Source organism: Paraphaeosphaeria sporulosa (genome assembly GCF_001642045.1).
Source record: "Paraphaeosphaeria sporulosa strain AP3s5-JAC2a unplaced genomic scaffold CC84scaffold_4, whole genome shotgun sequence".
Lineage (NCBI taxonomy): Eukaryota > Fungi > Ascomycota > Dothideomycetes > Pleosporales > Didymosphaeriaceae > Paraphaeosphaeria > Paraphaeosphaeria sporulosa.
Genome location: NW_017253363.1, coordinates 1,620,556 through 1,642,412, shown reverse-complemented (window position 1 = coordinate 1,642,412; position 21,857 = coordinate 1,620,556). Strand labels below are relative to the sequence as shown.

The 21,857-nt window shown below is 55.0% G+C and overlaps 9 protein-coding genes across 9 annotated transcripts; 5 read left to right on the top strand and 4 right to left on the bottom strand.

The window, feature by feature from the left end:
* Positions 1-1,246: 1,246 nt before the first annotated feature.
* CC84DRAFT_1163387 (uncharacterized protein) lies at positions 1,247-5,596 on the bottom strand. Its single transcript, XM_018178254.1, has 8 exons — positions 5,239-5,596; positions 5,060-5,147; positions 4,939-5,011; positions 4,816-4,887; positions 2,808-4,769; positions 2,531-2,760; positions 1,888-2,438; positions 1,247-1,840 (listed from the first exon to the last, which is right to left on the bottom strand). Exons 1-8 carry the CDS (start codon positions 5,244-5,246, stop codon positions 1,603-1,605), a joined length of 3,222 nt encoding a protein of 1,073 aa, XP_018037530.1. The 5' UTR covers positions 5,247-5,596; the 3' UTR covers positions 1,247-1,602.
* On the top strand, positions 5,507-6,820 carry CC84DRAFT_1163386 (uncharacterized protein). The gene has a single exon (XM_018178253.1). It carries the CDS (start codon positions 5,960-5,962, stop codon positions 6,428-6,430), a length of 471 nt encoding a protein of 156 aa, XP_018037529.1. The 5' UTR covers positions 5,507-5,959; the 3' UTR covers positions 6,431-6,820.
* Positions 6,821-7,159: 339 nt separating this feature from the next.
* CC84DRAFT_1143516 (Poly(A)+ RNA export protein) lies at positions 7,160-8,947 on the bottom strand. The gene is made up of 4 exons (XM_018176416.1): positions 8,746-8,947; positions 8,346-8,623; positions 7,814-8,295; positions 7,160-7,764 (listed from the first exon to the last, which is right to left on the bottom strand). Exons 2-4 carry the CDS (start codon positions 8,610-8,612, stop codon positions 7,401-7,403), a joined length of 1,113 nt encoding a protein of 370 aa, XP_018037528.1. The 5' UTR covers positions 8,613-8,623; positions 8,746-8,947; the 3' UTR covers positions 7,160-7,400.
* A 961-nt stretch (positions 8,948-9,908) lies between these two features.
* Positions 9,909-10,569, bottom strand: CC84DRAFT_1089372 (guanylate kinase; the record flags this gene model as incomplete). Its single annotated transcript, XM_018174301.1, has 2 exons — positions 9,909-10,175; positions 10,231-10,569. The coding sequence occupies 2 exons, from the start codon at positions 10,567-10,569 to the stop codon at positions 9,909-9,911; spliced, it is 606 nt and encodes a 201-aa protein (XP_018037527.1).
* Positions 10,570-10,808: 239 nt separating this feature from the next.
* On the top strand, positions 10,809-12,346 carry CC84DRAFT_635985 (WD40 repeat-like protein). Its single transcript, XM_018186979.1, has 5 exons — positions 10,809-11,041; positions 11,092-11,392; positions 11,467-11,636; positions 11,686-11,966; positions 12,074-12,346. Exons 1-5 carry the CDS (start codon positions 11,039-11,041, stop codon positions 12,252-12,254), a joined length of 936 nt encoding a protein of 311 aa, XP_018037526.1. The 5' UTR covers positions 10,809-11,038; the 3' UTR covers positions 12,255-12,346.
* Positions 12,347-13,046: 700 nt separating this feature from the next.
* Positions 13,047-13,700, bottom strand: CC84DRAFT_635971 (Endosulfine-domain-containing protein). The gene is made up of 2 exons (XM_018186978.1): positions 13,528-13,700; positions 13,047-13,473 (listed from the first exon to the last, which is right to left on the bottom strand). The coding sequence occupies exons 1-2, from the start codon at positions 13,633-13,635 to the stop codon at positions 13,171-13,173; spliced, it is 411 nt and encodes a 136-aa protein (XP_018037525.1). The 5' UTR covers positions 13,636-13,700; the 3' UTR covers positions 13,047-13,170.
* Positions 13,701-15,080: 1,380 nt separating this feature from the next.
* On the top strand, positions 15,081-15,931 carry CC84DRAFT_1186201 (DUF431-domain-containing protein; the record flags this gene model as incomplete). The annotated part of the gene is made up of 5 exons (XM_018180844.1): positions 15,081-15,408; positions 15,461-15,478; positions 15,548-15,658; positions 15,706-15,824; positions 15,875-15,931. The coding sequence occupies 5 exons, from the start codon at positions 15,081-15,083 to the stop codon at positions 15,929-15,931; spliced, it is 633 nt and encodes a 210-aa protein (XP_018037524.1).
* Positions 15,932-16,610: 679 nt separating this feature from the next.
* On the top strand, positions 16,611-19,148 carry CC84DRAFT_1117285 (pheromone-processing carboxypeptidase KEX1). The gene is made up of 3 exons (XM_018175491.1): positions 16,611-17,183; positions 17,236-17,596; positions 17,647-19,148. Exons 1-3 carry the CDS (start codon positions 17,017-17,019, stop codon positions 19,054-19,056), a joined length of 1,938 nt encoding a protein of 645 aa, XP_018037523.1. The 5' UTR covers positions 16,611-17,016; the 3' UTR covers positions 19,057-19,148.
* A 261-nt stretch (positions 19,149-19,409) lies between these two features.
* Positions 19,410-21,680, top strand: CC84DRAFT_1258332 (uncharacterized protein). The gene is made up of 4 exons (XM_018184818.1): positions 19,410-19,470; positions 19,538-19,793; positions 19,840-19,926; positions 19,974-21,680. The coding sequence occupies exons 1-4, from the start codon at positions 19,463-19,465 to the stop codon at positions 21,345-21,347; spliced, it is 1,725 nt and encodes a 574-aa protein (XP_018037522.1). The 5' UTR covers positions 19,410-19,462; the 3' UTR covers positions 21,348-21,680.
* The last annotated feature ends 177 nt before the right edge of the window (positions 21,681-21,857 follow it).

Sequence of the window (21,857 nt, the reverse complement as noted above, 5' to 3'; positions counted from 1 at the left end):
CTGCGGGTCGAATGTATCGAGCCCATGGTACTCTCCTTGGGCGGGTATCACTGGAGTTGTGCTCAGCTTCTTGATGAGCTAGATTGTGTTAGTCGGGGATGCATATCTGCGGTAGTACAACGATACCTTCTTGAGAGCCTTGTAGTCGACGAAGCTAGCGGCATATTCTGGAATTTCCAGCTGCCGCTTCTGTATGTGCTTCCCGAATTTCCTAGAAAAGCGCGGTGAGTCGGTGGGTTCGTCTTTCGAAGCTAGACTGGTTGACGATGCAGACTTCCTCAACACCACTATGGGGAGGGGACGGTGGTCCATTGGACTGAGACATACATGGTGGTGACAGGTAGAAGGAAATGGGCACAGCAGTCGTACGGGCCTATACGGCAACGGACTGAGTGTGCGCAAGCGAGAAACCTCCGACCAGCAGACGTGTGGATCTAACCATACAGACCAGGCTTTGACAGGTGGTGCTCGTCAGCAGGACGCTATAGGGCAGGGACAAGCGCAGAAAGAAAAACAACTGTTGGTGAGGCTGGTCAAAATGCCGAGGACGTGCGTCGGGGCAGTGTAGGGCGGGGAGTGCGCGAGGTACACCTACAGTGGTTGTGGTGATGGATCTGATCATTCCAGGCACAGATTTGCGCGGGCTTGGGGTCGCACGCAAGACTAGCAGCTGTGGCAGGTGCTAACGAGGGGCCGCCATCTGAGTGGTACTGCGGCGCTCGCTCTCAGAGGGCCACGAGACGGTGCAGATGTTGCTGGGGGGAGCGTCGCTGGACTCGACCTTCACGCTGAGCATGCAGCAGACCAATCGCAGCCCCGCAACGGCGCACGCAGTCGCGACGTCCGCGAGAGGTGGGCACCCCGGGAGCGTGCCGAGGCTTAGAAGCACGCTTAGGTAACGCGGAGCCCTCGACGATGTGGACCGCCTAGGCGCAAACACCACCATAGCAGCGTCCACTTCCCAGGCAGGTGGACCGCTGGCACCGAGTTTCCGCGACGTCTTCATGGGGATCGTGGTCACTGTCGGGGTGCTGGGCGGTCCGCTGTGACATCTGTCACCTACACGATGCCGCCTCTATATGCCGCTTCGTGCCGGCGGTTATGCATTCACTGCAAAAGCAAAACTCCCAGCAGTGACTCCCGCATCTTGAGCTCATCGGCACACCTGCTCGTCCTTTACGGCTAGCCACGTTCGGCGGAAAAGACGACACGACACCACTCGCTCACGCCGACAGCAATGTACATATGCATCGATTGTGCCTAGGATATCATGGCGAGGCTTGCAACCTCCTCCCTATATTTTGACTACGCAAGCCCCTGTCAGAACGCCTCCAAGGGATCTGTGGGTATTGATACGCAGTTGAACATCGTCTGTAGCCCAAAAGCCCTGCCGTCGAAAGAAACCTCGCGTCAACATGTGCGCCCTTCCAAAGGCGCGCGGCCATCTCCCGCCTTTTCCAACGTCATCTTTCCCCCTCATAGCCCGTATATATCCCACCCGTCGAGTCCGTCCGACTCCTTCGCCCCTGCTACTCCAGAACTTGCGTCGGCCCTATCAAACGGGGTGCGCGTTGCCGTATTCGGGTGTAGGTCTTCGTCAAGTCACAACTCATCGTCCTCCATGTCCGACGGCTTCAGCAACCCTCCGACCTTCATTGCCCGCTGTCGTTCCTCCTCCTTTGCCTTGGCGGCGGCAGCTTCCTTCTCTTCGGCGAAAAGCTCGGCGTTGTCACCGGAGAACTCCTTGAGCGAGATCAGGAAGTCTCGCAGTATCGTCTTGAAGCGCGCAAGATCGGAATTCGTAGCGAAGAGGCCGTCGATGAAGGACGCGATTTGTGCCCTGCGCAAATTAGCTTCGTATTCACATCACGGCAACGAAGGACATACGTCTGGAGGTTGGGGAAAGCGGTCGACAGCAGGTTGCCGACAAAGTTTCGCAGGAATTCGTGGTTTGACGTGCCTGCGGCCGCCATATCAGGGGTGTAGATGGGGCCGTCCAATTTGCCCGACTCTACGAGCCAGAACATCTTCGCGAGAAGCATGGACTGCGACTTGAATCCTGCCTTGTGATCGCTGTCGGTCAACACGAAGAATACGTCCTGCAGGATTGTCGAAAAGAATTGCTGGAAGAAGCCATTGCGCGTCTGCGGCTCGGTCTCGGACATATTCGAGATGAGCTCGAAGCACATGGAGAGACCTGCGCTCTCGACTTCGCGGTTATCGTGTTTGCTTGCCCACATGCACGAGTCGATGACGAACTTGAACGACCGGGCATCCAGGCGAAGCAGAGCTGGGAAGCAGCGGAGGTTGATCGTCCTCAGCAGCTTGAAGAACTCTACTCGGTGTTCTGGGTACTCTGAGAAGTCTTTGTTGATCATGTCGAGGGTGCATTCAAAGACGGCGTCCATGATGTTCATGATTTGATCTTCCATCAAGCTCTATGCACTAGTCAGCAGATGTTCGGAACCTTCCGAGCGAGGCGAACCATATGTTGCACCATGTGTTTGCTCAAGTTAGGTCGCCAACGTACATGTAGCTTATTGATGATCGTCGTCATCATGTTCAAGACTTCAGCCTCACGAGCATCAGGAACGTTGTCCCGGTAGTCAAGGAGTACAGCCTCGAGAAGTTTCGGCACAAGGTTGTTGTGGATCATTTCCAGATCGTCTGCCTTCTCAACGTACGTGTTGATCAGCTTTAGGATCTCCTTTTTGATCGTTCGTAATCCTCGGACCCTCGGCATCTTGGTCGCAATGTTACCTGGCAACGGTCAGCTACGTTTCGAATCACGACAAATCAGTACCAACCTTCGCGTTTTACAGCCTCATCAATGAGCGACGAGCTCGCACGGTACATGGTGAGCATGTCGAAATAGATGCGCCCAATTTGCGGGTAGAAGTAGGAGCCTATCGAGCTACAGGCCGCCACGTTAGTCTTCATGATGTTGCCCACAATCTTGATGACCTCGCCGTCTTGCAAAGAGGTGGGATCTTGGTTTGCCTGTGAGATGATTTGGTCCCAAGCTGCATTAGGTAGCGCCATTAGATCGTGAATGAGACGCTCCTGCATACTCTTCTGACCTTGGGCGCTGATCATGTAACCACATGCCTCGTAGAATGTGTGTACTTGCTGAGGTGACAGATCTCCTGTAATCTTGCGAAGGTTTCTAACGATCTCGTCGATGAAAGGCTCCGTCTCCCCAGGCTGAAGCGCGACGAAGTGTCGGCGGCACTTATTAGCAATCTTGATAAAGGTATCGCAAGCCATGTCTTGCACACCCTCGTGGGTCTCGTGCATGAACTCGAAGAGCTTGTTGACGACCGTCTTGAGAAATTTCCAATGAGCCTTCAAGAATCGAGGATACTGTCCGACAATGTACATGATGTTACTCGCGACGACAGCCTTGTTGTCTTTTCCTCGCTTCATCTCGGTAAGACCGAGGAGGTCCTTGATGACGGTAACGAGGAATCGCTTCTCGGTCTCCTCATTCATGGCACCTGATATTGAACCGATAGCCCAGCAGAGCGTGTTGCAGTTGGCCCACGACCATTCGGTTCCGTCCACTTGGCGCGCTAATTTCTCGGACATGATTTGCTCGGTGTCGTTAACGTCCAGATGCGTCAAGAAGACGAGACATTCGCGCGTCGACTTGTACAGCTGAATGGTGTCGCTCTCCTTGACGAACTCGCGAACGATTTCGCCCTCATCGTTCTCGACAATGAGCACCTCCTCGGGACGAACCATCTTCTCGATCATGACGGTGCGCAGGTTGGACAAGATTTCAGCGTACTTGTGCTTGCGCAACGGATAGTTCGCGAGCATAGCGGGATCTCGTGCACCGCCGTTGGTCGCGGCGATGCCCATGTTCAAAAGAGGGTTCACATCGGTGATGGGCAAAGCCTGCATCTCGTCATACAGCTCTGAGACGAGCTTGGTCCAGTATTCTAAGCAAATCTTGAAGATTTCACGGTCGTCGATCTGGCTGATGCGGATAAGGTAGAAATGACCATGCGTAAGGAAATCGCGGTTCATGAGGTTCTCGATGACGTTCAAATGCATGGTGAAGAAGTTGGTCAAAAACAAGGCAAGATTTTGTACAAACTCCTGGTCTCTGCCGTTGCTCTGTGCATACGTGCTCTTGAGATCTAATGTGAGGGGAATGATCTTTGCGATGGCGGTCAGGGTCTCGGTGAACATCTGGACGAGCTTGTCATCGTAAGCGGCTTCGGTGTGCAGGCCAGCGATTTCGGTCAGGCACTTGAGCGTGATGTTGCGGAAGTCGGGCACGTCGAGGAAGCGGCTTCGCAGCGTTTCGATCAGGCTGGAACCGCTCGGGGGAGTCTCGAAGATGTAGCCTAGCGGAATCCAGTTGAGGAAGCGGAGGAGCGTTTCGAGAGTGGCCTTGATGAGCGAGGCCTCGGTGGCCGTACGAAGGACCTCGGAGCAAAGCTGGTAGATGGACGTGAACTCGTCACACATGCTCTGCTTGAGCTCTCGTCGCTTCTGGGACGTCATCTGGTCCTCCGAATAATCAAAAACCTCCTCTGAAAGCAGCCGGAGGATTGCCATGTTGTTCTCGCAGATGGGCAGACTGCTGTGGCACGCCGAGATGATCTCGTTTATAAACGTCGGCCAGTTGTGGGGCCATTCTTGTTTCAAAACGGATACGAGGACGAGGTTGAGCTTGTTGAGGAGGGTGCGGTCGATCTGGCTTCGGTCCTCGTTGTTCGACAGCGAGATGATGAAGTTAACGACGAAGTTGCGAATGCCTGCAGACGTCAGCTCGCGAATAGCACGGGTGTCTGGCAAGCTCACCTTGACATTGATCGCGTGGCAGGACCTTCCACCGGGTCATGATCACGTTGTCAAGCACTTGCAATCCCAAGTCTGCGGTCTGTCAGCATTGCGCTCCAGCCATCCATGCCGCGGCATGCTCACATTTGGTCTGCGGGTATTGCGCCTCGGAGAGGATCTGGTCGACTAGCAGCCATGAGTCCGGGTTCTCTTTGAACTGCGCGTCGTCAGCATCTCAGGGCCCAGGCGGGCGTGGACCGCCTACCTGATTGAGCGTCGCTTGTGCCTGCTTCTGCGTCTCTCCGCGGCCCTCGTAAAAGGAACGCACGGTGGCGTCGAGCTCGGGGATGGTGCTGTGTGTACTGGTCAGCAAGTCGAACAGGCAAAGTGCCCTGGAGTGTGCATCGTGAAGGTGCTGTGCATGAGAGGGCCCAGGGGACATACGCAGACATGTTGGCTGCGCGCGGGACGAGCTCCCAGACAGCTTTCCAGGTGGTGTCCTCCCTCTCTTGGTGGCGGAGAGCAGCTGTACGCGTGCGGGTGAGGAGAGAGTGCGAGGTGCCGGCGAGGGGTCGGCGGAGCTGAGGGACGTGGTCTTGTTAGCTGCCTTGTGTCGGTGCAAAGACGATGGTGGGGCAGGACGGTGCGGCGGCGGCGGCTGCGACGGGCGGCGTCAGTGGGCACGACGTCTAGCTTGGGGCGCTTGGCGGTGAGGGTGAGGTGACAACAACGCTGCAGGTCCCGATACTGTGTGTCAAAAAGTTTGCGCGCGGACGACCAGGGCGACAAGGTCTCTATTGCTGAGATTGAAGAATGACCTGCGCTTCAAGCTCTCACACTTACCACATGTAGTAATCGACAACGCGACGCGCTAGCTGCTTTCGGCTCCGCTCCTCCTCCACCGCTCCGGCAACTCTCTCGTCATTATGCAGGGGTGGAAGCGCCGCAATCGTTATACATGTTCGAGACTTCCTTCAATACACCCATATCTGCTCTCAACACTTTCCATCTGTCCTCGCGAACAACCTTACATTGACATGATCGACATCACCGCCTCTCTGGATGTCCTAGAGCCCATCACAGCGCGCGCATGACTGTTGCGCAGCACTCCTTCGTCTGTTAGCTCTTTTGTGTAGTCTTATTTTCCTAGCTCAATGGAAAGTTGATGGGTAGCCGCCTACAGCCCTGGATGCAAGCCAGCAAGCACGTCCTTCTTGAAGTCCTGCAAACAATCATTCAGACGCACAGAATCTACATCCCCGATCCGGAGACGCGTGGGCGATTCCAAGACGTGCACAAGAATGCATTTCTGCTTTCAGTCCTGCTATGGATGGAGGAGACGCTGCTTTTTCCTATTAAAGGGGCGAGGAGGGTAGCACTGTTGGATGATATCAGGAGTCTGGACATGCTCTGGATCGAGATGACGGTGCGAGGCCCAGCGGACGTGAGTGATAAGTTAACGATGATCAAGGATGCGGGAGAGCGGTGTGCAAGGCAGCTTTTCAAAAACCAGGGCTTCGACGATGTGTGCGTTAGATTCGAGTCTGAGCAGCTACTAAAGAGGGGGATTTGGAAGCCCAAGCGGATGGAGATCTCGCGCATGTTGAGCGTTGTGACGCCGAAATTGGAAGAGTAGGGTAATTGTCACAGGGTGCGGAGGTATGGAGAAGTATCCATGTTTTGGCTAGGTTCGCAGAAGGTATGTCTGATCAATAAGGAGTCAGAGTCTATCCTGGAGGTTGAATGCATTGCGGGGGTGTTGTTGTGCGGGGGTGCAATTGGAGACATCTCCGGCTGGCCCGATACCGGTTAATCTTTTCTTAAGAGGAAGCATAGTAGTGGTAATTTGGAAATGGAAGGACTACGCGGAGGTAGGCTTAGTGATGACGAAGGGAGTGGAGCATAATCCTGTTTCTGTGGGAATGCCACGGTTGTTGATTGTTCGTGCGCAAGTTTTGCACAGTGCCAGGTGCACTGGGAAAAGGGATGAATATTGAAGTGGAATAGATTACGTGGTATTGCTCTGGGGCTATGCTGATGATTTTGTCCGGTGTGACTCCTTCCGCAAGGGCAAGTAGTTGAACGGTATTTGTAGTCGAACTTTGGAATCGTCTATTACAGTTCGACATTTCAAAGTCCTTAAAGATGAACGAGTTCATGTAGCAGAGATTCCCACCGTGTATCATCCAGTGTCTTCACCCCTGGCAGAGTACAGCGAAAGAAGAAAAGTATGAATATAGTATAGCACCCAAGGGTGGGCAGAACGGAGACTGATTACGGTGACCTGTGACTTAGTACTGTGCTATATGCGCATTTTCACTCCTCATAAACCCACTTCATCTCTCCCATCACGAAGTACAATCAAGATCCCAATTCATGTCATTGCTACCTAGATAATCCGGCCCAGCCCGTCCCGTCCAGCCCTTAGGCAGGATCAAAGATCCGAAACGTGAACACACGAACAATGAACGCCAAAAGAACCCCTCGCCCGCTAATGCAGAGTCAACACATTTCATCTGTCCCTCCATCTCTTGTATTCTTCAAAAACAGATCTTCTTTCTGAAATACCTTTTCCCCCTACAACGCTCCGCCTCCGCTAAGACTCTTTACCGCTTCTTGCTGCCGGGCCGGGGCTTGCACTCATCACCTATGATGGGGTGCAGCTTGACCTGCAGCTTCTGGCCGGGCACGGACGCAGCGTAGCCCTTGCTCCAGTCATAGCTGACGGCGTACGCGAAGATGTTACCGTCCTTATTGAAGGCAGTGGCGGTGATGGAGCCGCCGACATCAGGGTAGCCCTTGAGGCGGTGCTTGGCGTCCTTGTCCCAGAAGTGAAAGGTGCCGTCCGAGCCCGCGGTGCTGAAGGTACCGTGCTGGGGGTGGAAGGAGATGGCGTTGACTGAGTAGACGCGTGCAATGTCGCGGTTGGAGGGGTCTTGCTGGCGGTGACACTTAAAGGAGAAATTGAGGCTGGAGAGGGGTTAGCTGTTGTACTGGCAGTCATATTTGTGTGACATACCTGGTGTTGCTGTCGTCGACATACTGAATCGCGCATCGGCCCTCGATCGAGCCCACAGCGAAGCCAGAGGCGTCACTGAAGCAGCTCACCACCCGAGTCTGCCACTTCAGCGGACTTGAGATGGTTTTGTGGATCTTAGCCGGATCTTGTAGGTTGACGATGTGGATGTGGCGCTCAGCGGTCGCAATCACAAGCAATTGGTTATTCTTGACGTCCATACTGTAGACGCGCTCCTGGGTCTGCAGTACGCCCATGGGCTGCGTGGGGTCTGCTGCGCTCAGATCGAAGTATTTGACTGTCTTGTCCCATGAACCGGTGATCAGAACCTGCTTGCCTTGATATGTGAACCAACGGATTCCCTTTATGCCGAGTGAATGCGGTTGCCAGGTGGCAGTGGGGTTGAGTTCGCCGGGATTTGCGGATGCGAGGTCGTAATAGAAAATGGTACCGTCTGCTCCACCGGCTGCGATCTTTGTGCCATCCTAGACTTGGGTGAGTATCGATACGACATGAAGCTTCACGATCTACTCACATTCGACCATGCCAGACAAAGCGGGATTTCTTCCTTTCCTTGCTGCGTCTTGCACGTTCCCTTCCACTTTCCCTGGGCGCCATTGTTGTTCACTTCGTAGATGGTGATGCTCTTGTCCCAGGAAGTCATTGCGAGGAAATCGTGCGTGGGCGAGAAGCTCAGGTCAGAGATACTGTCTGTAGGCATACCATCCTTGACTTCGACATCCTTGCTGATATCACCGGTGGTGGAGGTAGCGGCGGGCGCCGAGCTGCCAAAGAGCGCCATCGCGGTCGCAACTGCGGTGGTGTTAGACGCTTGGTTTCTCGAAGGTTGCGGGCGCCCTGTGTGGTGGAGGCAATAACCTGAGCGATTGCCAAACCATACGGGGAGACCTGCTTTCTCCAACACGTAGACGTACCGGGATGATATTACGGCGCTTGTAGCTTTGCGCGCTGGGGCTGAAAGTAGAAGATATGCGTCTGGGCGATGTCGCGCTATACGGATGGTCGCAGTGGAGGAAGCCCTCGAGAAGATGTGGAGGCTCGCGGATCAGGAACAAAGTGCTACGGGCGCACCTTGTCTTTTATGCGATCTAGGAAGACGCGTGAAAGAAGCTCTCAGAGACCGCCAAGACGCAGCTTTCGCGGAGGCAGCTGCAAGGCACCAGCCGCTTCCTGCCTAGCGCCACCCGCGCCTGCTTCCGGCGAAACTGGCGGCCCGGGCTCCGAACAAAAAACTCAAGTTCGGCGCAGAACCATCTCTTCTTCAACACCCCCCGCTCGAAGAATCGCAACGAAGCACACATACAGAGCATCTCTCACCGGATGTCTCCGCTACGCATGCTTTGGGAGAAAGTCCCCGGACATCGGGTCTAATGACCCGCGCTTTCAGCAACGAACCGCCATAGAAGCGCGGCCTCCCCACATCAACATCCGCTTGGCTCCTGCGACCGTATGCACTCTTTGCTCCTTTGTTATCGAGGCTCGTGTGGAGGAGCTGGCACCTGGACGACGATACGAGTCCGCTGGTTTCCGAAGCATGCCGCCAACGGCCTGAGAAGCTAGGAGGAGGAACAGGAGTACGAGGGCGCGATGGTGGCTTGGAGGGTTCTCTCGTCCAGTTTATGGCTATGCGATTGCTCGGCCTCGCCTCCAACCTTGTGGAGATGCGGACGGGTAACTCAATGGGGCTTATTCTCGACGCGAGGGGTGTTCACCATTTTACGGATCTGAGGACAGTGACTTGCTCAGCTGCTCCGCTGCTTGGTCGAACAAGCCAGTTTCTTTCAGCCATGTTCAGGTGATGAGATCAAATGTAATAGAGTCAAGCACTGAGGCTGCCTGAATCCCTAAGCGGTAGGGCGGCCGATGGCGATTATTACTACGACGGTATCTGATGAACACTATGGCTAGCTAGTTGTGTACCTGCACATAGCATTAGTATACTTTCACCGTAAAACGTTTCATATCATCTGGTATCGGCGTGTGATGTGGTATTTAAATTTCCGAACTGCACTGTTCTGTTTTTAGTCGTTGCGCCAAACTTCTAAAGGTGCGGCCCGGTCATGCTGCTGCTGGCTGCTCAAGCATCCGCACCAACGATGAACTCCTTGACCTCCTTGTACGCCTTTTCCAAGTCATCGTTCACAATGATCTTCTCGTGCGGCGCCTCCGGACTATTGGCGAAATCCATCTCAGCCTCAGCCTGCTTGAGTCTCTTCACGATGGCCTCCTCCTTGTCCGTTCCTCGGCCTCTCAGTCTCTGCTCGAGCACCTCCTTGGACGGCGGTGAAAGGAAGAGGAACCGCGGTTTAGGGAATGAAGGGTGGTTCGCGACCTGCTTGACGCCCTACATGATTGTTAGCCCTCGACCTTCACTCCCACACATACGAACGCAGACATACTTCCATCTCAATATCCAGAATACAAACCTGTCCCTTCTCTGCAATGTCCTCTACTGCCTTGATGCTCGTGCCGTAGTGGTTCCCGCCAAACTGCGCATGCTCCACGAACCCCTTCTTCTCCACGAGATCCAAGAACTCCTCCTTGGTCACGAAGTTGTAGTCGCGGCCGTTCTGCTCACCCGCGCGTGGCGAGCGCGTCGTGTGCGAGACGCTGAAGCCGAACTTGCCCGGGTACTCGTCGAAGAGGCGCTTCAGCATTGTGGACTTGCCGGAGCCCGAGGGCCCGCTGATGACGATGGGGCGGTGCGAGGAGATCGCGGAGGTGTTGGTGGGCGCCATGGTTGGTAGGCCTGTGGAGAATGGAGCTCGTGTGGTGAAGCTTGTGGGTGATTGCTGGCTGTATTTGGGGTGGAAGGGAGAGGCCAGGGAGGCGTGAATCAGGCCGGTGTGACTGGAAGGTCGGTCGGCGAGGAGCTGGAGTCGAAGGCAGCGGCTGGGAGTGACTCTGACGGTGCGGGATATAATCAATGGCATGGGAAAAACATTTGGATTGTGGTCGTGGGGTTTCGGGTTGTGATTGGCGGTGAGGGACGCAGCAAGGGTCCACTGGGTGCGATGGCGGGGCAGCGAGAGACAGCTTGGTGGGCTGGTGACATCGCGTTTTCGCGTTTGCAGTGACGTTTACTTTTGCTTCCCGTACAACATTCACGTCATTCACTTCCAGAAATTGTCGGTTCTACATATCGCGAAAGAACTCCAAGGGTTCAAGCTCCGCAATCAGGCCCGTTGAGTGGCGGCGTCCCTCGCAATGGTAGCTCTTCCCCCAGTCAAGTATGGATGCGCAAAGCTAATTGCACACAGTCGAAACAATACCTCACACTCCACACGCTGCCGGATGCGCACCCGTCCGATGTGTTTGCTCTCGCACCTACCAATAGATCGATCCTCTCAGCAAGCGGTTCATCAACAATCCGCATCCACGACACCACACAAGCCGACTTTCCTCTTCTGCAGTCTCTCGAAGGCGTACACCCACTAGGCATCCACCATCTCGCCACTGCAAGGGAAGCACGGCGCGCCGCAAGCGCAGGCTTCGAAGGCAAAATCAAGATATGGAGTGAAGGCGAGGACGGCACGTGGAAGGCGGACGGCGAGATCAGCGGTAGGTACGCCTGAGCCTTTTTCTACACGTTAATGGCTTAGGATTGTGGGAAGTACAGATGCTGACATCTCCAGATCAGCTGAAAGCAGGTGATGTGTGGTCGATCGCGCTCAGCACTGATGGCAAATACCTCGCGAGCAGCAGCATCAATGGCAAGATCAATGTGTGGAGTCTGGCCGAGGAGGGCAACCCAAAGATTCGCGACTACGAGACGAAAGGGAGCTTCGGCATGTGCGTTGATCTGGTAGGCATTCCCATCCCTCACCAGGGCTTTTTGTTAATTAAGCAAACAGAGTCGAGACGGACGCTTCACAGCTTCCGGGCATGAGAACGGCTCGATTTACGTCTTCGACAACGACACAGGCCGCTTGACACACTCCCTCGCCGGGCTCGTCAAGCCGGTACGCAGCGTAGCGTTCTCGCCCAGCACGACATTACTGGCAGCAGCCGGCGACTCCAGAACCATCGCGCTGTACGACGTCAAGTCCGGCGAGCAGATTGCGAACCTTGCAGGCCACGGCGGGTGGGTGCTTTCGCTCGACTGGAGCGACACGGGCGAGTATCTACTCTCAGGGTGCGTGATTCATCGATGGAATCCTCCTACCTACTCTTGAACACAGCCCGACAAGGGCCCCTTGAAGACTAGCTTCACACTACGAAACTAGTACTGACTGCTCCCAGGTCCCACGATGGAAAAGCAAAGATCTGGCGCATCGAGACCCGTCAATGTGTCGCCACGCATTCGCACGGAGACAAGCCACTGTGGACGGCAAAGTGGCTGCCCAAGAGCACGCGGAGTGAGATGTTTGCGCTAGGAGGAGGAAACAATGCTATCAGCTTCTACAGGGAGGCTGCGGGTTGAGGAGGAGCATCTCAGGGATACGGCGACTGATGAGTGTTAAACGAAAGGTCTGGGTACGCTGGGGCATCTCAAACCGTGTCTTCGAGATAGCGAAGGTACGCAAGATTGTGTCTCCCGACAAGCATTAGGCGATCGACTGCCTCCTACCATGCTACCGGCTGGTGGAACGCTGGAACAAAGTAATTTAAATATCACAAGTAGCCCCCGGAAGGCACACAATCAGATAGGGTTTGAACGACGTGATAGTCCTACGTTCATACTTCTGCCTTCGTACTCCCTAGGCTTACTCCGATGCAATCCACAAATAACATAGTGACGTTCAAGCACAATGGCAAAAATTCACCAGATGTTGGTAAATGATTCAGTCTGTATACCTATACAGGCGCCGCCAGCGCACAAAACACCCGTTGCATCGCATCGGGAGACATCCCGTCTACGTTGATAAACCTCAGTTTCCGACCCCACCACCGTGAAACATGACTATACATGAAGAGTAATGTAAACTTCGCCTCGTCCCGCCACGTCACATTCAGCTGCCATTCTCAGTCCTTGGATCCAACGCGTGCACTGAATGCAAGGAGATGTGTAGACGATAGCCGTTCATTAGACAACCTTGATTTGGTGAACATAAGAAAATGTGTGCTTGGACGAAGTGAACAAGGGTCGTGACTGCACTGTGAAGCAAGTCAAGCCAGAACGCCGATTCCAGCCCGTTGGACGCCAAGAGAAGCAGGGCCGTGGCGGAGCGCACCAGAGTGCACTAGGGCAGAGGCCATATTTTGATGTCAGTCGTACATGACGAAACGAAGATAGATCGACCAAACTGTGGTAACGCTGGCTGAGATGAGCACAACTCTGGCGAGCATGGCTATCACGTGACTCACATCGCCCAATCTCGAGCACAGCCGGAGAATGACTATGCCTGAGCAGCGTCCTCCTTGTCGTCGCCCCGCTCGAAATCCTCAGCCGACGTCTCCCGGTTCAGGCTCGTCTCGCGGTGCAGGAAAGTGTTCTCCTTAACGGGGCTGCCGCTGGTGTGGCCTTTCTCCTGACCATTCTGCGTCTGGGTCTGGCCGTTCTGGCTGTTGTGCGCAGGCGGCGCGATGTGCGGGATTTTCTCGGGGACGGGGTGCTCGCGGCCGATGGACGTGACGCCGATGTCTGAGGCCTTGCCTGCCTTGGAGAGCGCGTAGTCGCCGCTGTCGAAGTACTTGCGCTCCTGCGGGGTGACTGTTAGCGAGCAGTGCTTGGGTGTCCCGGGGGTGCTGCTTACTTTCAACTTATTCTGCAGCAGGTCCTTCTTGTTGGGCAGTTTCCCGTAGAGGCGGAAGAGACGGGCCTCGTCCGGGGAGAGCTTCTGTGTCGCAATGTTAGAAGCCATTATTTCGTGCTGGGATGCAGCGTAGGAAGCAGCTGGTATAGTTGGGGTGCGCAAGGGGTGCGCGAGTGACGTACGCTGATGTCCACTTTGTTCTGCTGGTGTGGATTCATGTTGGGCGACGATCTGCTGGGAGCAGTGGGTTCGGAATGCAAATGACGTGGGTGCGGAGGGGTGTAGGAAGGTACTCGGTGCTCGAGGCAGAGGGCGCAAGGTGTGTTTATGTCCTTTCTCGGGCGTCAGGAGGAAGTTGGATTCGGCGTTTGTTGTGGTGCTCGTTGGGCTGCTGGGGTAGGAACAAGGACAGGGTGAATAATGTCTTGTCGCTATGGGCTCCGAGCGCTGCGCCGGCGTGCGATTGGCGAATGGATTTTGGCTGGTCGGGCGCGGTAGCTGCTGTTGCCTGCCAGCTCAGACTCGCGAAGGTATGACTCTTGCGTTTCAGAATTGACAGCGGCACGCGGGATAGTGGGCGACGATGTGAAGCTTGAGTGTCGTTGCTCGTGTTCGTGGACAAGGACCCCTCCACGATAAGATCCGAGGCTCCGTGTAATCGGGCCGCACCCACAGCTGTGCTAGCTGTACCGTACCGTACCGGACTTTACATGGCTACCGTTAGTTTGTGGGCTTTGCAAGAGCATTACGCAACAGGCAATACTAACTGAGAGTCGGTCTGTTGCGGGCAGAGCAAGCGTTCAAGTGGTGTGTTCTGCGTGGTTCGTTGCTGAGAATGCTGGAGGAGGGGTAATGCAGCAAATAAGTAACGAAGGAAGCAAGTGGGCCGCCGGCAGCAGCAGTTGTCACGCTATTGCTTATTCTGCGTGGTAATAATGCACTCGCAGATGCAAGAGGAGGGAGACTGCAGGACTGTGCTGGTTGCAAGCGTTTTAAGCGTCGACGGACGGCAGCTGCGGGAGTCCATGGGCGATTGTCGCAGAACTTCCGTACAAAGACACGGCTCAATCCACGCCAACGTCACGCGTCTCGTCATAATAGTCTTCGCCCGTGGATCGACTGGGCCGGCTTGGTCGTGGATGTGCTTGCGCTGGCCCATGCAGAGACGTGCCCCCACATACGAGACCTCACAGTAGCACACGAGACATGTATTCATTCACTGTTCCAGCCTTCAACACCTCTTGTACGACCCCAGATTCCTCACGGATCTGGCTGCGCGGAGCGGGTCCGGCACGCAGGACTGGCTGAGCGTCTACCGTAGTCGCGTGGCCTCAGTTGCCCTGCGCATCATTGCAGCAGTACCACCGAAGACGAGCCTGAGGTCGGGCTGCTGCAGAGGCGCCATGGTAGTCACACCCAAGAAGCTGGTCTAACCAAAACTTGCAAGCCTGCCAGAGGCGCCGGCCCTCACGCGATTGGCCAATTGCTGCACCTGACTTCTCCCTCCACATCGAGAAAAGGCACGCCAGCGCAGATTCCGCAAATCCTCTCAAATGGCAGACGTCAAGCCGCCGGGCAAGACCTTCGTGGTCGAGCACTTGGACGATGAGCTCGAGGCATGGTCCTCGCTCGAGTATGCGGCCATTGCCTCTGAATGCCACGCTACTGGAGCACAATTTTTGCTGTCTTCAGTCCCCACCTCGCTGAAGCTTCCGCCCAACCTGCAGCAAGCGAAAGGCCTGAATGTTGAAACAAGAAGCATTGAAGAAATCTACGCCGACAAAAAGGACAAAGTATGTCTACTCGACCCCGCAGCAGCCAAAGACCTTGGCCCAGAAGATGGTGACACCTTCGACATCTTCTTGTTCGGTGGCATTCTTGGTAAGTGCACAGACGCTTTTGTTTCAATTACAGCATCGCTGACTCTGAAAAGGCGATGATCCACCCCGAGGTAGGTGCTGCACTGCGTGGATAATGTGTGACCCTGTCAAGCAAGTCTGCTGACACGTATTACCTGTAGATCGGACCTCCGAGCTGCGCAAGAAGGGCTACCAAGGCCGCCGCCTAGGACCTGTTCAAATGTCGACCGACACTGCCGTGCGTGTCACGAGAATGGTGGTCCAGGATAGAAGTATGTGTCGTGCCCTCGAAGTTGCCGGATGGCTCTAACTTTTACAGTCGCTGTTGACAAAATCCCATATCTCGACCATCCTGAGCTCAAGATCAACAAGAATGAAAGCACACAGATGCCATTCCGATATGTGAAGGGCGAGAACGGAGAACCCATTATGCCGGAGGTAGGATCATGGCCTACGGGTACCAGTCTTCAAGCTGACTTACCGGGCAGGGTATGGTTGAATTGATTATCGAAGACTCGGCTAAGGGACTTAACGACCTTTTGTGAAGTTCTGTCGAACGGCACTTGCACATTCTCCCCATGCATGAAAGCACACATGTCATTGGCAAAGGCAAGGGGTTGCGCCACTGTGGCACACAGTCTTTAACGCGATATCGACAGAATACCCGTTCGGGCAGGTTCGTGGGAATGTTTTTGGTAAAGGTGTCCATGTGCGAGGAATGGGCTTCAAGCAACGTGAAGCCGTGAACAGCCACCGAGAAGGGGCGGTAACGTAAGCTAGCCCGCAGAGTGGCCGACTCAGGACAGAAGCGTACATCAGGCAGAAGCCCAATGAGCATCTCTGAGTCTAGTAGACAGCAAACAAATTCAAGCCGAGTTATCTGCCAAGCGTGGTGAGTGAATGACAGCACGCCTTCTCGCATAAGGATTTAATTGCGCATACAAAGAATCGGGGTGGGCACTGGGCAGGTGGCCGGGAAATAACTAAGATGACAGCTGGATCTGCAGGACAGGCATACGCAGCCTCAGGCTCCCAAACGATGATGAGATGTTACAGAGGCAACGCGCACCCGTGTGCTTCATGGCGGTTTGAGATGCTCGATCCAGCGTTGCAAGGCGGAGAGGCCAGCAGCCGAAAGGGCAGACCCACCTGATTGGCGGTCCAGGCGCCTCGCCGCGGACGTCTTGGAACAAGATCTCGTAATTCCCGGTGGATGTCGCTGCCCTTGTTATAACTTGATGCGCGTATGCTTCTCCTGAGCTTCCGTGCCGCATAGTTAAACCGTCCGGTGCAATCATTCCCGTGTGCAGTGTGCACCCCCCCGTCTTTTGTGGTCTCGGCACCGTTCGCGCGCCATCTCTGAGATCCCGCCTGCGCCCACGCTCCGCCTCACGCTCATCCCTGCAGCCTCGTCGTAAGCTCTCGGGGACACCTAATCCCTTTCGTGCCCGACCTCGAGATATCTCCACCATCCCTCGCAGCACTCTCCGACCTACACTATCCTTTGCACCTGCCCGCGCCGCTCGTTTGCGCTCTCCAGCACACGGTTGACGCCCCCGACCGCCCCGAGAGATCCATGCGATAGTGATCTCCTCCGCACCTGCTTGGCTAGCGCTCAGCACTCCTCATCATGGTGTTCACAACCGCGCCATCGCGCTGGCGGACAGCCCTCTTGGGCGGCCTGCTGGCCTCGCTGGCGTGGCTGCCGGGAGGCGCCGCACAGGGAAAGACGCAGGCCGACTATTTTGTTCATTCGCTGCCAGGCGCACCGGAACCGCTGCTGAAGATGCACGCAGGGTGAGACCGATCCTCGAGAGTGAACCTTTGCCAGTAGCTGACGACTCTTTAGACACATCGAAGTTGATGCAGAACACAACGGCAACCTGTTCTTCTGGCATTACGAGAACCGCCACATCGCCAATAGGCAGCGCACCGTCATCTGGCTTAACGGAGGCCCTGGCTGCAGCAGTATGGACGGCGCTCTGATGGAGATCGGCCCATACCGCGTGCGAGAAGGCGGAAAGCTGGAGTACAACAACGGTTCATGGGACGAGTTCGCAAACTTGCTCTTCGTGGACCAGCCAGTTGGTACCGGCTTCAGTTATGTGAACACGGACAGCTACTTGAGCGAGCTTGACCAGATGGCCGAACAATTCATGATTTTTCTTGAGAAGTGGTTTGCGCTCTTCCCAGAGTATGAGCACGACGACGTAGGTTTGCCACGGCTACTGCCCCCCGTACAGAAACTCACAGTATACAGCTATACATCGCCGGAGAATCATACGCCGGCCAACACATTCCATACATAGCACGCGCCATTCTCAACCGAAACAAGACCGGTCCAAAGCACCAATGGGCGCTAAAAGGCGTTCTCATCGGCAACGGCTGGATTTCGCCAGTCGACCATTACCTCTCATACCTACCTTTTGCATATCAATCAGGCCTTTTAAAGGCTGATACTCCTGAGGCTAAACGCGTCGAGAACCTCCAATCTAATTGCCTGAAAGTGTTGAACGAGGGAGCATCCGACCATGTGGACAATGCCGTGTGCGAGTCCGTCATGACCACAATTCTCCAAGAGACCAAAATCCAAGGTGGTGACCCGCGTCAGGAGTGCGTAAACATGTACGATATTCGCCTCCGAGACGACGGATCCTGCGGCATGAACTGGCCCCCGGATCTGTCTACTGTTACTCCCTGGTTGCGCCAGCCGGACGTTATTGCTGCACTTCACATCAACTCCGATAAGAAGACAGGCTGGACCGAGTGCAATGGTGCAGTCTCTTCACACTTCCGTGCCAAGAACAGCAAGCCCTCGATCCAGTTCCTTCCCGAGCTTCTATCCCAGATCAACGTTGTCCTGTTTTCCGGAGACCAGGATCTTATCTGCAATCATATCGGTACTGAGAGTCTGATCGATGGTATGACTTGGAACGGCGGAAAGGGTTTTGAAATCTCCCAGGGCGTCGTGGCACCCAAGCGCGACTGGGTGTTCGAGGGCGAGCCAGCGGGGACGTACCGGGAGGCCAGGAATTTGACCTACGTTGTCTTCTACAACTCGAGCCATATGGTCCCGTTTGATTACCCTAGGCGCACCCGCGACATGCTCGACCGATTCATTGGCGTCGACATCAGCGCCGTTGGTGGCGCTCCATCCGAAAGCCTTCTCAACGGAGAGAAGGGACCCTTGGTGAGCGTCGGCGGTCATCCCAACTCCACCAAGGCGGAGGAAGACAAAACAAAGCAGCTAAAGGAAGCTGAATGGAAAGCGTACTACCGTTCTGGAGAGGTTGCCCTGATTGTTGTGGTGATCCTTGCCGGTGCGTTCGGCTTTTTCATCTGGCGCGATCGCCGCCGACGAGCTGCGAGCGGTTACAAGGGAGTGGATGGAGATGAGGGGCGCGAGTCACTCATCATGGGCATGGGTCTCGACAACTTCCGAAGAAGGGACCGAAGTCGCGACGTTGAAGCGGCTGATTTCGATGAGCGGGAGCTTGACGACTTGGTTGAGGACTCGGAGAAGCCTCTCAATGGACGTGCCAATGGCAGGGGTGAGAAAGAGAGGATACCACAGAATGATTCTACCTTTAGTCTAGGTGGAGCCAGCAGTGACGGAGAGGCCAGTGGGAGTGAGAAGGACCGCAAACTGGTGGCGAGGGAGAAGTCCTGAAATTAAGCGGGAGCTTCAATTTGAGTACCATTTTAGTGGCGATTATGTTCAGAGCACTTTTTTTTTTTCTAGAGCGGAAATGCATCTCAGGGCGTTTGTTTATCATGGCCCGGGGCTATTGTGGGTCCATTATGCGGTCGGATATGTACGACACGCAAAGAATATTGAGTAGGATTATACAAGACGAATATGAACGCGCCTTTAGCCTACTGAGCCAGTCCGCCAGGGATCCAATGTTGCCTGTTTGCCACAACGCCTGCAGCTCGTGCCTACACGGAGTGGGGCAGGAACACGTGACTTGGCGCGTTGGTGCCTTCCGTCTCGAGCGCGCTTCGCGTCATACGCCACCAGCCATCGACTCTCACTTCCGACACGCACATGCCCGCAACTCCGTGAAGCTCTGATAATGCCTGCGTAAGCCATACGAATCAGATCTGAAATATTGTGTTCTCGGTAATTTGTCACTTCTGACACTCTGCAGTCCGGGCGACCAATATCACGGCAACGTCACGAACCCTTTCGAAGAACGCGTCGTAAACGGCTTCACCGCACTCGAAATTGCCACGCTCCAGAGTCGCCTGAACAAGCAACTTGGGCCGGAATACATATCACAAAGACCGGGTAATGGGGGTGGCAGGGTTGCATATCTAGAGGGGAACAAGGCTATAGCACTGGCGAACGAGGTGTTTGGTTTTAATGGCTGGTCTAGTTCGCTTGGGCAGGTGCAGATCGACTACGTAGGTCGGTTCATTGTGTGTGTGATACAAGGGCTGATACACGTAGGTGGACGAGAACACTCAGAACGGCAAGGTCTGCCTCGGACTATCGATCGTTGTGAGGATTACGCTCAAAGATGGAACATACCACGAGGTGAATACTTCGCTTCGGCACATGAAGAACAACCTGACACCATCTAGGACATTGGCTATGGCTCCATCGAGAACGGTAAAGGCAAGGCAGCTTCGTTTGAGAAGGCGAAGAAAGAGGCAGCTACCGATGGATTGAAGCGCGCGCTACGCACATTCGGCAACGTGCTCGGCAACTGTTTATATGACAAGACATACCTCAAGAAAGTTCAGTCGATGAAGGTTGAGCCTGTGAAGTTTCAGGAGGACAACCTACACCGGCATCCCGATTTTGCTTCAAAAGTAAAGAACGAGATGGGAATGGTCAAGAGGGAGCCGCATCAGACACCGGTTAGGACCACCCCAATGCTAAGAACGCGTACCGACCATCTGGGGGCGTCGGTATCAGGCGAGTTTGATGACGAGTTCGATGGGAACTTGTTTGACAATGTTGATCTCGCCGAAAATCCTGGAGAGGAAATCAGCTTCGATTCAGTCGCTGCCGAGTCTGTGAATGGCCTGAACAGTGCCACACCCAGCCGGAATGCACCAGCGCCAAACGGAGGTCCATCGCGACAACCCAACCCAAGAACACAAAATGCGCCGCCCGCAAGAGGTCCGAATGGTGTACAGCAACCACTCCCCCAAAACAATATGCAAAATGGTGCCAGTAGGCCGGCTATCAGTCCCCCGAACGCAAGAGCACCACAAACTCCCGTACAGCCTAACAACAACCGAGCTGACTTGAATCGACAACGGATGCAACCGCCCACCGTAGACATTCACGCTGTCCCGAAACCTCAAAATTCTAACCAGAACGCTCAACCAGCCGGCCCCACGCCACCGAACCAACCTCTCCGCCCAACACCACCGCAACCACAGCAACAACAGCAATCAAAAGCGGCAGCACAATCAGGCGCAGCACCTGCCACGAACCCTCCCTCTACTCACAAACCACCTCTCGGCTTCGTGACCTCCCGCGCCGCCGAACTCTTCCAGAACCCCGATCCCCCAGCATATCTCACAAACCTCCCCGCCTTCAATCCAAACGTCGAATCCCCAATACCGAAAGAGAAGCGCACCCCAGGCGTCGACCACATGTCCAGTAAGCCCATCAAACGCGACGCAGTAGGCGCCCCGGCACCTCCCCCACCCGCCCCCGGACCACCCGCCGGCGCTTTCAACCGGCCAGGCCCAGGACCGCGCGGAAACTCTAATTTCGTGAATCCGCATCAGGATGCGAACAGGAGGATCGGGATGCCGGGTGCGGGAATGAGTCCTGGCGGTATGAATAGGGGACAGTACAAACCGCCGCTGAAGAGGCCGCCGCTGCAGGACGTGAGCAATCAGACCGCTGGGGGTGGGAGTGGCGAGCCTGAGGCCAAGCGGCAGAGGATCGAGGCGCCGGGGGCGGAGAACAAGGGGGAGGTGGTGGGGAGTTTGTAGGTTCGGTACCGAGCCTCGCTGTTGCAGATTTGACTTGGTGTTTCCTACTGGATTCGGCGGTGGAGTCGTATCCGTTCTCGTGCGCCTTGGTGGGTAGGAACACGTCTTCTTCTTTGGGTCTCTATTGGCGAAAATAAAAGCCGATGGGGACATTGGCGTTCGGGAGTTCGGATTAGATGCTCGTTCTGAGCGCAGGCGTTACTTTCTCTACCGGTAAGGTACTTGGTCATCAATATGAACGAAGGCGAGATGCAAGATATTGAACATTATTTGAAAACGCTTTTGCATGAAGCTGAAGCGAGTGGTTCGAAATCGATGTGTCCTTTGTAGTGCAGTGTCTTGATAGGCGCATTTTTTCTATGCTACTGTATATGTCTCTTGAGCAGTCTTGGGACTGGTTGCATTCTGTCTTGCGGCTACCATTATATCCTATCGCAGCTTACATACATTATATCAAGAGCTTCATGTGTCCATCCCTAATCCTGCTATCCACGGAAGCATGACAAATTT